The sequence below is a fragment of the Rutidosis leptorrhynchoides genome, chromosome 1 (assembly GCF_046630445.1).
Source record: "Rutidosis leptorrhynchoides isolate AG116_Rl617_1_P2 chromosome 1, CSIRO_AGI_Rlap_v1, whole genome shotgun sequence".
NCBI classification, from domain to species: Eukaryota; Viridiplantae; Streptophyta; class Magnoliopsida; order Asterales; family Asteraceae; genus Rutidosis; species Rutidosis leptorrhynchoides.
In genome coordinates this window covers 221,516,260-221,529,309 of record NC_092333.1, presented here as the reverse complement: position 1 = coordinate 221,529,309, position 13,050 = coordinate 221,516,260, and the positions used below count along the sequence as shown (strand labels likewise).

At 31.4% G+C, this 13,050-nt stretch overlaps 2 protein-coding genes across 2 annotated transcripts; both read right to left on the bottom strand.

Moving 5' to 3' along the window:
- Positions 1 to 306: 306 nt before the first annotated feature.
- Positions 307 to 1,398, bottom strand: LOC139894724 (uncharacterized). The gene is made up of 4 exons (XM_071878114.1): positions 1,236 to 1,398; positions 984 to 1,130; positions 825 to 899; positions 307 to 782 (listed from the first exon to the last, which is right to left on the bottom strand). Exons 1-4 carry the CDS (start codon positions 1,396 to 1,398, stop codon positions 307 to 309), a joined length of 861 nt encoding a protein of 286 aa, XP_071734215.1.
- Positions 1,399 to 1,458: 60 nt separating this feature from the next.
- Positions 1,459 to 12,819, bottom strand: LOC139894708 (uncharacterized). The gene is made up of 3 exons (XM_071878113.1): positions 12,713 to 12,819; positions 2,209 to 2,536; positions 1,459 to 2,112 (listed from the first exon to the last, which is right to left on the bottom strand). Exons 1-3 carry the CDS (start codon positions 12,817 to 12,819, stop codon positions 1,459 to 1,461), a joined length of 1,089 nt encoding a protein of 362 aa, XP_071734214.1.
- Positions 12,820 to 13,050: the final 231 nt, after the last annotated feature.

The window sequence follows — 13,050 nt, the reverse complement described above, 5'->3', positions numbered from 1 at the left end:
ATTTAAAATTCCTTTCGCAGTAATTATGCTCTGCAAAAGTGGGCAATTTCATCACTTTGCTATTTTAAACATTGTGAAATACCAGATCATTATGAAACAAAATACAAAACATTTCATAAGCTTTTGGCATTTTACAAATAATCTTTTCGCATACTCTTACAAGTGTCAATTTTTGAAATTCCTACAAGCGAGATCAAAACTTGCAAATATTAAAAATAAAGACATATAGAAAGAATATCAACTATAGGCCTTGCAACTAATTTCGCACTTTATACATTTTGGCTTTCGAAGTTAATTTTTGCAGAATTACTCATAGTATCGCTTTAATAAAGCGGCATGCCACACATTAGGTAAAGTTCGCCCTTCCACATCTGCGAGCTTATATGAACCTGCTGCATTAATTGCCACAATTTGATAAGGACCCTCCCAATTAGGTCCCAATTTTCCAAGCTTTTCAGCTCTACTTGCATCGTTATTTCGCAGCACCCATTCTCCTATATCAAAAGATAAAGCACGCACCCTTTTGTTATAATACTTAGCGATTTGTTGTTTATTATTTGCTTCTCTAATAACAGCTATTAACCTTCGCTCCTCAATGAAATTCATATTTTCGCCCAATTCATCATCGTTCGCTTCTTCCTCAAAGTTAGCGACTCTATGCGTTGGCACAAGAATTTCTGCGGGTATTACTGCCTCAGAGCCATACACCAAACTAAAAGGTGTTTCCCCTGTACTTTTCTTGAAGGTAGTGCGATGTGCCCACAAAACATTGGGTAATTCATCTACCCAACCAGTTCGCTTTTCGCACAACCTCTTTTTAATACCGCTTACGATATCGCGATTAGTTACTTCGTAGAAGCCATTAGCGTGCGGATGTGCAACTGATGTAAACTTTTGTACTATATTTAAATCAGTGCACCATGTCTTAAAAGGATCTTTTGCTATTTGTGCGCCATTATCACTAACCAATTCTCGCGGAATACCAAAACTACAAACAATGCATTCCCATACAAAATTTCTCACTTGCACACCAGTGATAGTGCGAACAGCCTTAGCCTCAACCCATTTTGTAAAATAGTCAATTGCCACAATCAGAAACTTGACATTGCCAGGCCCTGCGGGAAATGGCCCTACAATATCAATAGCTCAATTGTAAAATGGCCATGGTGAATTAATAGGAATCATATCATGCCTTGGCATTAGATTCTGCGGAGCATGCCTTTGGCAGCTTTTACAACGCTTAACAATCTTCGCAACATCGCGATACAGGGATGGCCAAAAGTAACCCATCCGCATAATCTTTGCCGCATTAGTTTTATAACCTGAATGCAGTGCACAAGAACCGTTATGCACTTCATCGACTATTATTTCTACTTCAATTGGGTCAACACACCGCATCTTTGGACCGCAGTATGATTTTCAATATAGAATATCATTTTGAATGATATACATTGGTGTTCACTCTCTTACTAAGCGAGCTTCACGGTTATCACTTGGCAAAGTATAATTACGGATGTATTGCAGAATTGGTTCCATCCATTTTGGCTGTTCTTCTTCAACAGACGCAACCATTAAGTTATTATCTATTGACTTGCTTGGTAATTCCTCGACCCAAACTTGTTTTTGAAAGTGCGAAAATGTTAAGGCGGCCAACTTACTCAAAGCATCCGCCTTTTTATTTTGACTTCTTGGCACTTGCACAAGTTTAAAATGCTCAAACCGCTCTACCAATTCTTTCAATAACTGGAAATATTTCTGCATTGATGAATCATGTGCTTCGAAAGATCCATTAAACTGATTTGCTACTAATTGCAAATCTGTAAATGCCCGCAACTTAGTGATATTCATCTTTCGCACAATATTTAAACCAGCAAGTAACGCTTCATATTCCGCTTCATTATTTGTCACATCAAAATTAAAACGCAATGCGTATGTATACTCCTCACCACTTGGGCTTGTCAAAACCAAACCCGCACCTGCGCCTTCTGCACATGAAGCACCATCAGTAAACAAAACCCAAGTTTTGCCAAGTATCGGTTTTAACGCTGTTCGCTCATTAATCACCTCCAACTCCCCAGTCATTTCAGCGAGATAATCCGCCAAAACCTGGCCCTTTACAGTGCTACGCGGAAGGTAAGAGATTTGATAAGCACCTAACTCTACTGCCCACAATTCGAGTCTACTAGATATTTATGGTTTTGTTAAGACCTGCTTGACCGGCATATTAGTTAACACGTGCACTGGATGCCCTTGAAAATATCTTCTTAACCTCCGCAATGTTAAAATGAGTGCGTACACAAACTTCTCAATCGGCGCATAGTTTATTTCACTTCCTGTAAGAGCTTTACTGACAAAATACACAGGCTTTTGTATTTTATCCCTTTCCGCAATTAAAACTGAGCCAAAAGCTTCATTTGCTACTAATATATAAAGGTAAAGAATTTCGCCATCAATTGGCGCTGTTAATGTAGGAAAAGTTTTCAACAACTTCTTCATTTCTTGAAACGCGGTTTCTGCTTCACTTGTCCAAACAAAGCTTTTTTGTTTCAAGCAACGTTTTAAAGTTTTAAAAAGGCAATTGTCTTTCAGCGGCTTTGGACAAGAAACGCGTTAATGCGGCTAAATATCCCGTCAAACTTTGCACTTCCTTGTCCGTTTTTAGTGCTGTCATATTTTCAATAGCCGCAATTTTCTTTGGATTAGCTTGAATAACTTGTTTTGTAACAAGATATCCCAAAAACTTTCCTTCGGTTTCACCAAAACTACACTTTAGCGGATTAAGCTTCATGTTTATCCTTCGCAACGTGTCAAATGTTTCGCGCATATCTTCGAGAATTCGCTCTTGCGTTGTGCTCTTGATTACTAAATCATCTACATAAGCCTCAAGATTACGCCCAATTTGCTTTTCGAACGCGGTGTCAATCAAACGTTGATATGTCGCACCCGCATTAATTAAACCAAAAGGCATCATTATATAAGAGAATATGCCTTTGCCCGTATGAAATGCGGTTTTATCTGCATCCTCTTGAGCCATTGGAATCTGATGATAACCCCTTGCCGCGTCCAAAAAACATTTATATGGAAAAGTATGCAAAGTGAAAGAACTCGTTCATATACATTATAAACGATTCACAATAGTTGATTACATCGCGAGGTATTTGACCTCTATATGATACATTTTACAAACATTGCATTCGTTTTTAAAAGACAAACTTTCTTTACAACGAAAGTTGACGGCATGCACACCATTTCATAATACATCCAACTATAATTGACATAATAATAATCTTGATGAACTCAATGACTCGAATGCAACGTCTTTCAAAATATGCCATGAATGACTCCAAGTAATATCCTTAAAATGAGCTAATGCACAGCGGAAGATTTCTTTAATACCTAAGAATAAACATGCTTTAAAGTATCAACCAAAAGGTTGGTGAGTTCATAGGTTTATCATAACAATCATTTCAATATATTAATAGACCACAAGATTTCTGTTTATAAATATATGTATTCTCGCAAGTGTATAAAAGTATTCTATAAGTTGTAGGCACCCGGTAACAAGCCTTAACGTTCATGTTTTACCCTCTAAAGTACACCAGATCAGGTGTGTTTGAAATAACCTCAAAGTACTAAAGCATTCCATAGTCAGGATGGGGTTTGTCAGGCCCAATAGATCTATCTTTAGGATTCGCGCCTACCGTACATAGACAAGTAGTTTAATGTTACCAAGCTAAGGGTATATTTCTGGTTTAAACCCACGTAGAATTAGTTTTAGTACTTGTGCCTATTTCGTAAAACATTTATAAAAACAGCGCATGTATTCTCAGTCCCAAAAATATATATATAAGGGAGCAAATGAAACTCACCATACTGTATTTCGTAGTAAAAATACATATAACGTCATTAAATAAGTGCAAGGTTGGCCTCGGATTCACGAACCTATATTAATTATATATATTTATATGTTGGTCAATATTTGTCTAACAATTTTTGGTCAAGTCATAGTGTACCACAATCCTAATGCTCGAGACTAATATGCAAAAGTCAACAAAAGTAAACTTGACCCAAAATAACTTCTAAAATTTATACGTGTTTATTATATAACTTAACTATAGTCGTTTTATATATTTAAATATATTTATTAGATTTTATAATAATAAAAGTCATTTTTTAATAAAAATTTATTTTAACGTTTATATATGATAAAATATACTTTTATATATCTTAAGTAGTAAAATTTATAAAGTTCACTTAATATCGTAAAACTATAGTGGTAAGTATTATTAATGTAATTATATTACGCGTGGTGAAAAATATCTTTGTATCCCCTATTTATTTGATAAAATAATATTGATCATAATAATAATAAGTAAAAGTTGTATTATTTTGTAATAATAATTATTATTATTCTATAAAAAATAACAATATTTATATTTACTAAAAAAGGTTTTATGATAAAATGATAATACTAACATAATAGTAATAATGATATTTTATAATAACAATGACATTTCTATTAAAATAATAACGACGATAGTAATAATAATCATTTTAACAATAATACTTAAATTCAGTTGACTATAACTTCTAATCCGTTCATCGAAACCATTCGATATCTAAATGAAAAGTTCTTAATTTTTCGCTAGCTTTCCAATGACATGCATATCATATACCCTATCTCAGTAGCATATGTATCTAATTCAGGATTCAACAAACCTATCTAAGGACAATATCGAATGTACAAGCATGCATAATCCTATATACTCAAGCACTAGTCAGGGATACACTATTGATATATAAAAGTTAAGTTATGAGTGCTCACGTATCAATATTGAGATTCAATATTGCAGGAAAGTACGTAGACGCAACGGAGATGATAAACACTAGATTGACCTCACGAGCATACCCATGAACCATACCCATCACCTCCATAGCTATAACCCATAATTTTCTTAGCTTCGACTCATTCAAAAAACTATTTTGAAATCACTCGGACATCACTCCGTCGTAATATTTTATGTATACTAATAATATCTTGAAATAATACAGAGCAAATATTATATATATATATATATATATATATATATATATATATATATATATATATATATATATATATATATATATATATATATATGTAAATCGATTGAGAGAGTTTAGAGAAATATATTTTTAAGTTTCTATAAAATAATGAAACCTATTGAATTCTATTTATAACAGATTTTTGAATTATTAAAGTGAATTATTAAAGTATGAATTATTAAAGTGAATTATTAAAGTAAAAGTAAAGTAAAAGTAAAGTAAAGGTAAAGTTAAAGTATAGTAAAAGTATAAAAACTATGTATGTATAATACGCGTATAAATATATATAATATTAATTTAAATCGTTATATATATTTAATGAAATAAAATATAAATATCGTTATATTTATTATACTGGTTAAGTAATGAGTTATCAAAAGTGATTCTAGACATTTATAAAAGTTATATACGTTTTAATAATAAAGTTCTTTTTAAACTGAAAACGTTTTTATACGTTTGAAAATAGATTAATAGAATATTATGGAAACCAATTCTCCACTAGCTTTTGTCTAACTTTCGTAAATGACACTTTTTATTTTTATTTATAAATAGCTTTACAAATTATTCCGAATATCGTTAAGAGGAATAGATTTTCTCAAATCATAGTGGACCTCTCAACAGAGACTTGTAATCATAATTCAATGTTTCTGATAATTCAATCATTTAATATTTTTTTTTAATTTCGTCGATAATCATATTGAAACAAATACGTTCATATAAAGCATTATACGTTAAAATACTTTGTTGACATTTTCATTTTATAACATATACACATATACATACATATTCATATATGTTCATTTAATGGTTCGTGAATCATTGGAATTTGGTCGAGGTTTAAATGAATGTATAAACATAGTTTAAAATCCTTGAGATTTAACTTAACAAACATTGCTTATCGTGTCAGAATAATATAAAGATAAAGTTTAAATTTTGTCAGAAATTTTCGGGTCGTCACAGTACCTACCCGTTAAAGAAATTTCGTCCCCAAAATTTGATAGAGGTCGTTATGGCTAACAATGAGAATGTTATTATGACGTAACGATTATGAAGTTTTATCATGTCTAAGAAGTATGGATAAAATAATTCGATTACTCGAAGCGTATGAGGGAAGTTATCGTAAATGAAGGAAATAAGATTATAGTGATTCGTCATATCTTTTGACGACATCACAATTGATCTCCGAATTTAAAGAAAATCTTTGTAATCTATGTTGGATTTGATGCTTCGGTGATTAAGGAGATTATGATTCTCTTCGAATTAATACGATAATCCATCTTGATTTCTCTGTCGGGTATTTCACTATAAATCCACCTCCTTCGTTTCCTTACAACTCACACCTTCTACTCTTTCTCCCTCAACTCATATTTTAAAGTATTTGTCAATATGCTTCATCCAGTACTGATTCTCGATATACTCCTCACTTTCATATCTGTCATTCTTCTTTTTCATCTGCCTCCGGAAGAATCTATTTACTTCTACTATACTCTCGGTTTTATAGTGTTTTTAGTTCTTCCGTGTCTTTATATTACTATATGCATCGATATATACGGTTTATAATTTTTGGGTGGTTGTTGGGTTTTATATCTTCCCTTATATTTCAAAGCCCCTGCTTTTGTCTTCTATAATCATTGACATCCATAGTTAATGCTCCATTCTATTTGCTGCGATTTATACTCCAATTTCTATTTTGGAGTCTTGTCCTTTCGTTTCTTCTTCTTGCGATTAAGCAACGTTTGTAATGGTCCAGTATTCGCAGATATGAATTTCAGAATGAACATAGTTAATGTTCTAAGAAGGAAATGGTAATGGCACGATCTTGATTTGTTAATTTACCAGAATACCCTGAAAAAACTGAATCATCAAGAAACTATATTCTTCATCTTTTTAGAGATTAAATAGAATACAAGAGTCGTGTAACATGGAACATGATGACGGCATGGTCTGTGAATCGTCTTGTCCCATTAGAAACTTAGCATGACTTACTGTAATATAATCACGTTGATCAAGTGTCATTATATTATACTAACTCATGCTTCAGTTCCCAACACTACTTCAAAACATTCATAATTTAAACTCGAAAGTTTATAGAATATAGAAACTAATAGTTTCTTATATGACGTAACACTGATAGCGCAAAGAGATAAATGACTTCAGATAAGATTAGTTGTGAAAATATCTTCAGAAATATTGCGGATATTTATAATGAAAGATATGATAATATCTTAGAATTTGTAATATTGATGGATGATGATGAAGATTTATCTGTAAAGGTTTAGAATAAAGAGTAAGGTATTCGTTAATGACTTTAGCAGGCACTGAATCATTTGGATTCTTTGAAGGCAGATTTAGTCTTTGTGATTTGTTCACAGCCTCCTTCATAGTCTGTTCAATCCGTTTTCTAGTTCCAAACCTTCTCTTTTTCTTAGCTTTACCACCTTACTATTCTTTGTCATCAAACTTTTTACTGTTAAGATCATTTACAGTTTTTGATGCTTCGTCAGCATTTCAAGAACTAGTTTGCAGTTCAAAATATTTTTTAGAACTTCACATTCAAAGTATGTAAGTCCAGGAGATAGACGTTTTACGTACACATATAACTGTTGGCGTAGACATGCTGCGAGATTTCAAAATACTGGTTACTGTTTTCCGATGATTCGTATGACAATTCTCGTTACAAGATGCGAATGAGTAAATGATGTGATTTCAATAAATATAATGATTTTTCGAAAAGTCAAAGATAATTGAAGTTGTTGGTAAGTTTATTGCTAAGGTGGCGAGATATGAAAGGTCCCCAGTAACGATGACGAAAGGGCAACGTATCTATCGAGGTTATAATAAGACTAGTCTGACTGAAAAGTCGAAGTTGACTTGCTGGAGCTGTGACAAAACTGTCTACTTTGAAAAGGAATTGAAAAGTCATTTTAGCTAATAAATGCGAAAGGGTCTGACACGGATACGGGTCGAACTATGACTTTGGCTTCGAGAGCTTTTTAGGTACATAAATGTGGGTAATATGTGGTTGGATCATCATCTCGATTGTTCATTGTTTGAAGTGTCTTCGAAAACTTCGGAGAGTTTGAACACAGTTTGTAATCGTTAATATACATATGATGTTCTAACACAGTTTTGAAGTCAAAGTATAGCTTTGAAAGATGTAGGAATCTAAGAGTGATGTCTTCTGTTAAATCATGACTTGGATTTTGATTTGTCAAAATCAGAATGCGTAATCAAATTTGGGTGAGAATGGTTGTTTTGATTACTACACAAGAATGTATATTGTTGTGAGATTTTGGGAGTATAGTTGATGATTTGCTTAATCAGATTCGAAAAATGTAACATATTAATTGTGAATTTATATATCTCTCGGGTATTACCTACCCGTTAAAAAAATTTTCACAATTAATATTTTGTACAACAGAATTTTATTACAGTCTTTATGAAAATATATATGTGCATATTTTCTTCAGATGTAACATAGATTTAATGAGTTAATATTAAATTAAACTCATTTGATTTACGGTTGAAACTAGAACTGAATAATCCCTAAAGACTTTAGAAATTACATAACTTTTACAGAGTATTTATTCAATAAAATTGAAATTATGAATTAATACTTCGTTATTTGTTGGTGTTTGTAACCCTTGCACCATATTCTCTAAAGCCACTACTCGAGCGCGAATCGCGTTGAATTCTTCTATTACACCGGGGTGATTGTCGGTTCGAACGAGCGGATAAATAAAATCTAGAATTTGATGTAGTATATAATCGTGACGAGATACTCTGGAAATGAGAGAGAAAATGGTGTTTCGGACCGGTTCACCGGTAAGTGCTTCAGGTTCATCGCCAAGAGGGCAATGTGGTGGATGGAAGGGATCACCTTCTTCTTGTCTCCAATTATTGAGGAGGCTATGAACCTATCCCTAATTCATCCAGAATAGATGATGCCTAATTGGTTGATCCATTCCGGTCACAATGCTTTCGAAGCTTGAGTGGGATTCCATATCGGAATTCGAGGGACTTGAACTAATGACGAATTCCATTTCGTTCGATTGAATAAAGGATTTTTCGATATGAAATGATTTTTCGGCAATCGGGTGGTATTATAATTACATAGAATATCTATATATATAGCGCAAAAGATTTCGTAGATTACGGAGGAATTTACGGGATATGTCAGGCAAAGTTTACAGTAACAGATACGCTAAGATATGGATTAGCAGATACGCTAAGATATGAATTTTATCTATACACTATTCATGCAATCAATGCAGTAAGACGTGTCTAGACTAAGAATGATAAGCAGGCAATTTTCGACAAAAATGATAAGCAAAACTTTTGACATGCAGACACGGTCGAAGTCCAGGCTCACTAATGCATCCTAACGACTATCAGTTAGACACACTAATGCAGACCTGGTTCGCTAAGACCACCGCTCTGATACCAACTGAAAGAACCCGTCCATATACATTATAAACGATTCACAATAGTTGATTACATCGCGAGGTATTTGACCTCTATATGATACATTTTACAAACATTGCATTCATTTTTAAAAGACAAACTTTCTTTACAATGAAAGTTGACGGCATGCACACCATTTCATAATACATCCAACTATAATTGACATAATAATAATCTTGATGAACTCAATGACTCGAATACAACGTCTTTCAAAATATGCCATGAATGACTCCAAGTAATATCCATAAATGAGCTAATGCACAGCGGAAGATTTCTTTAATACCTGAGAATAAACATGCTTTAAAGTGTCAACCAAAAGGTTGGTGAGTTCATAGGTTTATCATAACAATCATTTCAATATATTAATAGACCACAAGATTTCCGTTTATAAATATATGTACACTCGCAAGTGTATAAAAGTATTCTATAAGTTGTAGGCACCCGGTAACAAGCCTTAACGTTCATGTTTTACCCTCTGAAGTACACCAGATCAGGTGTGTTTAAAATAACCTCGAAGTACTAAAGCACCCCATAGTCAGGATGGGGTTTGTCAGGCCCAATATATCTATCTTTAGGATTCGCGCCTACCGTACATAGACAAGTAATTTAATGTTACCAAGCTAAGGGTATATTTCTGGTTTAAACCCACGTAGAATTAGTTTTAGTACTTGTACCTATTTTGTAAAACATTTATAAAAACAGCGCATGTATTCTCAGTCCCAAAAATATATATAAAAGGGAGCAAATGAAACTCACCATACTGTATTTAGTAGTAAAAATACATATAACGTCATTTATCAAGTGCAATGTTGGCCTCGGATTCACGAACCTATATTAATTATATATATTTATATGTTGGTCAATATTTGTCTAACAATTTTTGGTCAAGTCATAGTGTACCACAATCCTAATGCTCGAGAGTAATTTGCAAAAGTCAACAAAAGTAAACTTGACCCAAAATGACTTCTAAAAAAATATACGTGTTTATTATATAATTTAACTATAGTCGTTTTATATATTTAAATATATTTATTAGATTTTATAATAATAAAAGTCATTTATTAATAAAAATTTATATTAACGTTTATATATGATAAAATATACTTTTATATATCTTAAGTAGTAAAATTTATAAAGTTCACTTAATATCGTAAAACTATAGTGGTAAGTATTATTAATGTAATTATATTACGCGTGGTGAAAAATATCTTTGTATCCCCTATTTATTTGATAAAATAATATTCATCATAATAATAATAAGTAAAAGTTGTATTATTTTGTAATAATAATTATTATTATTCTATAAAAAATAACAATATTTATATTTACTAAAAATGGTATTATGATAAAATGATAATACTAGCATAATAGTAATAATGATATTTTATAATAACAATGATATTTCTATTAAAATAATAACGACGATAGTAATAATAATCATTTTAACAATAATACTAAAATTCAGTTGACTATAACTTCTAATCCGTTCATCGAAACCATTCGATATCTAAATGAAAAGTTCTTAATTTTTTGCTAGCTTTCCAATGACATGCATATCATATACCCTATCTCAGTAGCATATGTATCTAATTCAGGATTCAACAAACCTATCTAAGGACAATATCGAATGTACAAGCATGCATAATCCTATATACTCGAGCACTAGTCAGGGATACACTATTGATATATAGAAGTTAAGTTATGAGTGCTCACGTATCAACATTGAGATTCAATATTGCAGGAAAGTACGTAGACGCAACGGAGATGATAAACACTAGATTGACCTCACGAGCATACCCATGAACCATACCTATCACCTCCATAGCTATAACCCATAATTTCCTTAGCTTCGACTCATTCAAAAACTATTTTGAAATCACTCGGACATCACTCCGTCGTAATATTTTATGTATACTAATAATATCTTGAAATAATACAGAGCAAATATATATATATATATATATATATATATATATATATATATATATATATATATATATATATATATATATATTATATATATATATATATAAATCGATTGAGAGAGTTTAGAGAAATATATTTTCAAGTTTCTATGAAATAATGAAACCTATTAAATTCTATTTATAATAGATTTTTGAATTATTAAAGTGAATTATTAAAGTATGAATTATTAAAGTAAATTATTAAAGTATGAATTATTAAAGTGAATTATTAAAGTATGAATTATTAAAGTGAATTATTAAAGTATGAATTATTAAAGTGAATTATTAAAGTATGAATTATTAAAGTGAATTATTAAAGTTAAAGTAAAGTAAAACTAAAGTAAAGGTAAAGTTAAAGTATAGTAAAAGTATAAAAACTATGTATGTATAATACGCGTATAAATATATATAATATTAATTTAAATCGTTATATATATTTAATGAAATAAAATATAAATATCGTTATATTTATTATACTGGTTAAGTAATGAGTTGTCAAAAGTGATTCTAGATATTTATAAAAGTTATATACGTTTTAATAATAAAGTTCTTTTTAAACTGAAAACGTTTTTGTACGTTTGAAAATAGATTAATAGAATATTATGGAAACCAATTCTCTACTAGCTTTTGTCTAACTTTCGTAAATGACACTTTTTATTTTTATTTATAAATAGCTTTACAAATTATTCCGAATATCGTTAAGAGGAATCGATTTTCTCAAATCGTAGTAGACCTCTCAACAGAGACTTGTAATCATAATTCAATATTTCTGATAATTCAATCATTTAATATATATTTTTTTTAATTTCGTCGATAATCATATTGAAACAAATACGTTCATATAAAACATTATACGTTTAAATACTTTGTTGACATTTTCAATTTATAACATATACACATATACATACATATTCATATATGTTCATTTAATGGTTCGTGAATCATTGGAATTTGGTCGAGGTTTAAATGAATGTATAAACATAGTTTAAAATCCTTGAGATTTAACTTAACAAACATTGCTTATCGTATCAGAATAATATAAAGATAAAGTTTAAATTTAGTCGAAAACTTCCGGGTCATCACACAAAGATTCCACTTTCAAATCAATTTCTGGAAGTGGATAGTTATCTTTAGGGCACGCTTTATTTAAATCTTTAAAATCAATACACATTCTCTATGAACCATCAGGCTTTTTTTACCAAACTGGATTCGCAATCCATGATTGGTATTGAACTTCGCGTAAAATTCCAGCTCTCACCAATTTAGTTACCTCTTCACACAACCACTTCACGTGATCTGGGGCCATGCCTCTTCACTTTTGCACTACAGGATTTAAAGCTGGATTCATATTAAGCTTGTGTTCCGCAATATGACGCGGAACACCAGTCATATCATTTTCGCACCAAGTAAAAACATCCATGTATTGCGTAAGTTACTGCACAATTTGTTTCCTAGTATCCGCACTAACATTGCATCCCACCTTAATTTTTAGCTCGGGATATGCAGGGTTAATCATTACCATATTGTCCGTGGCATC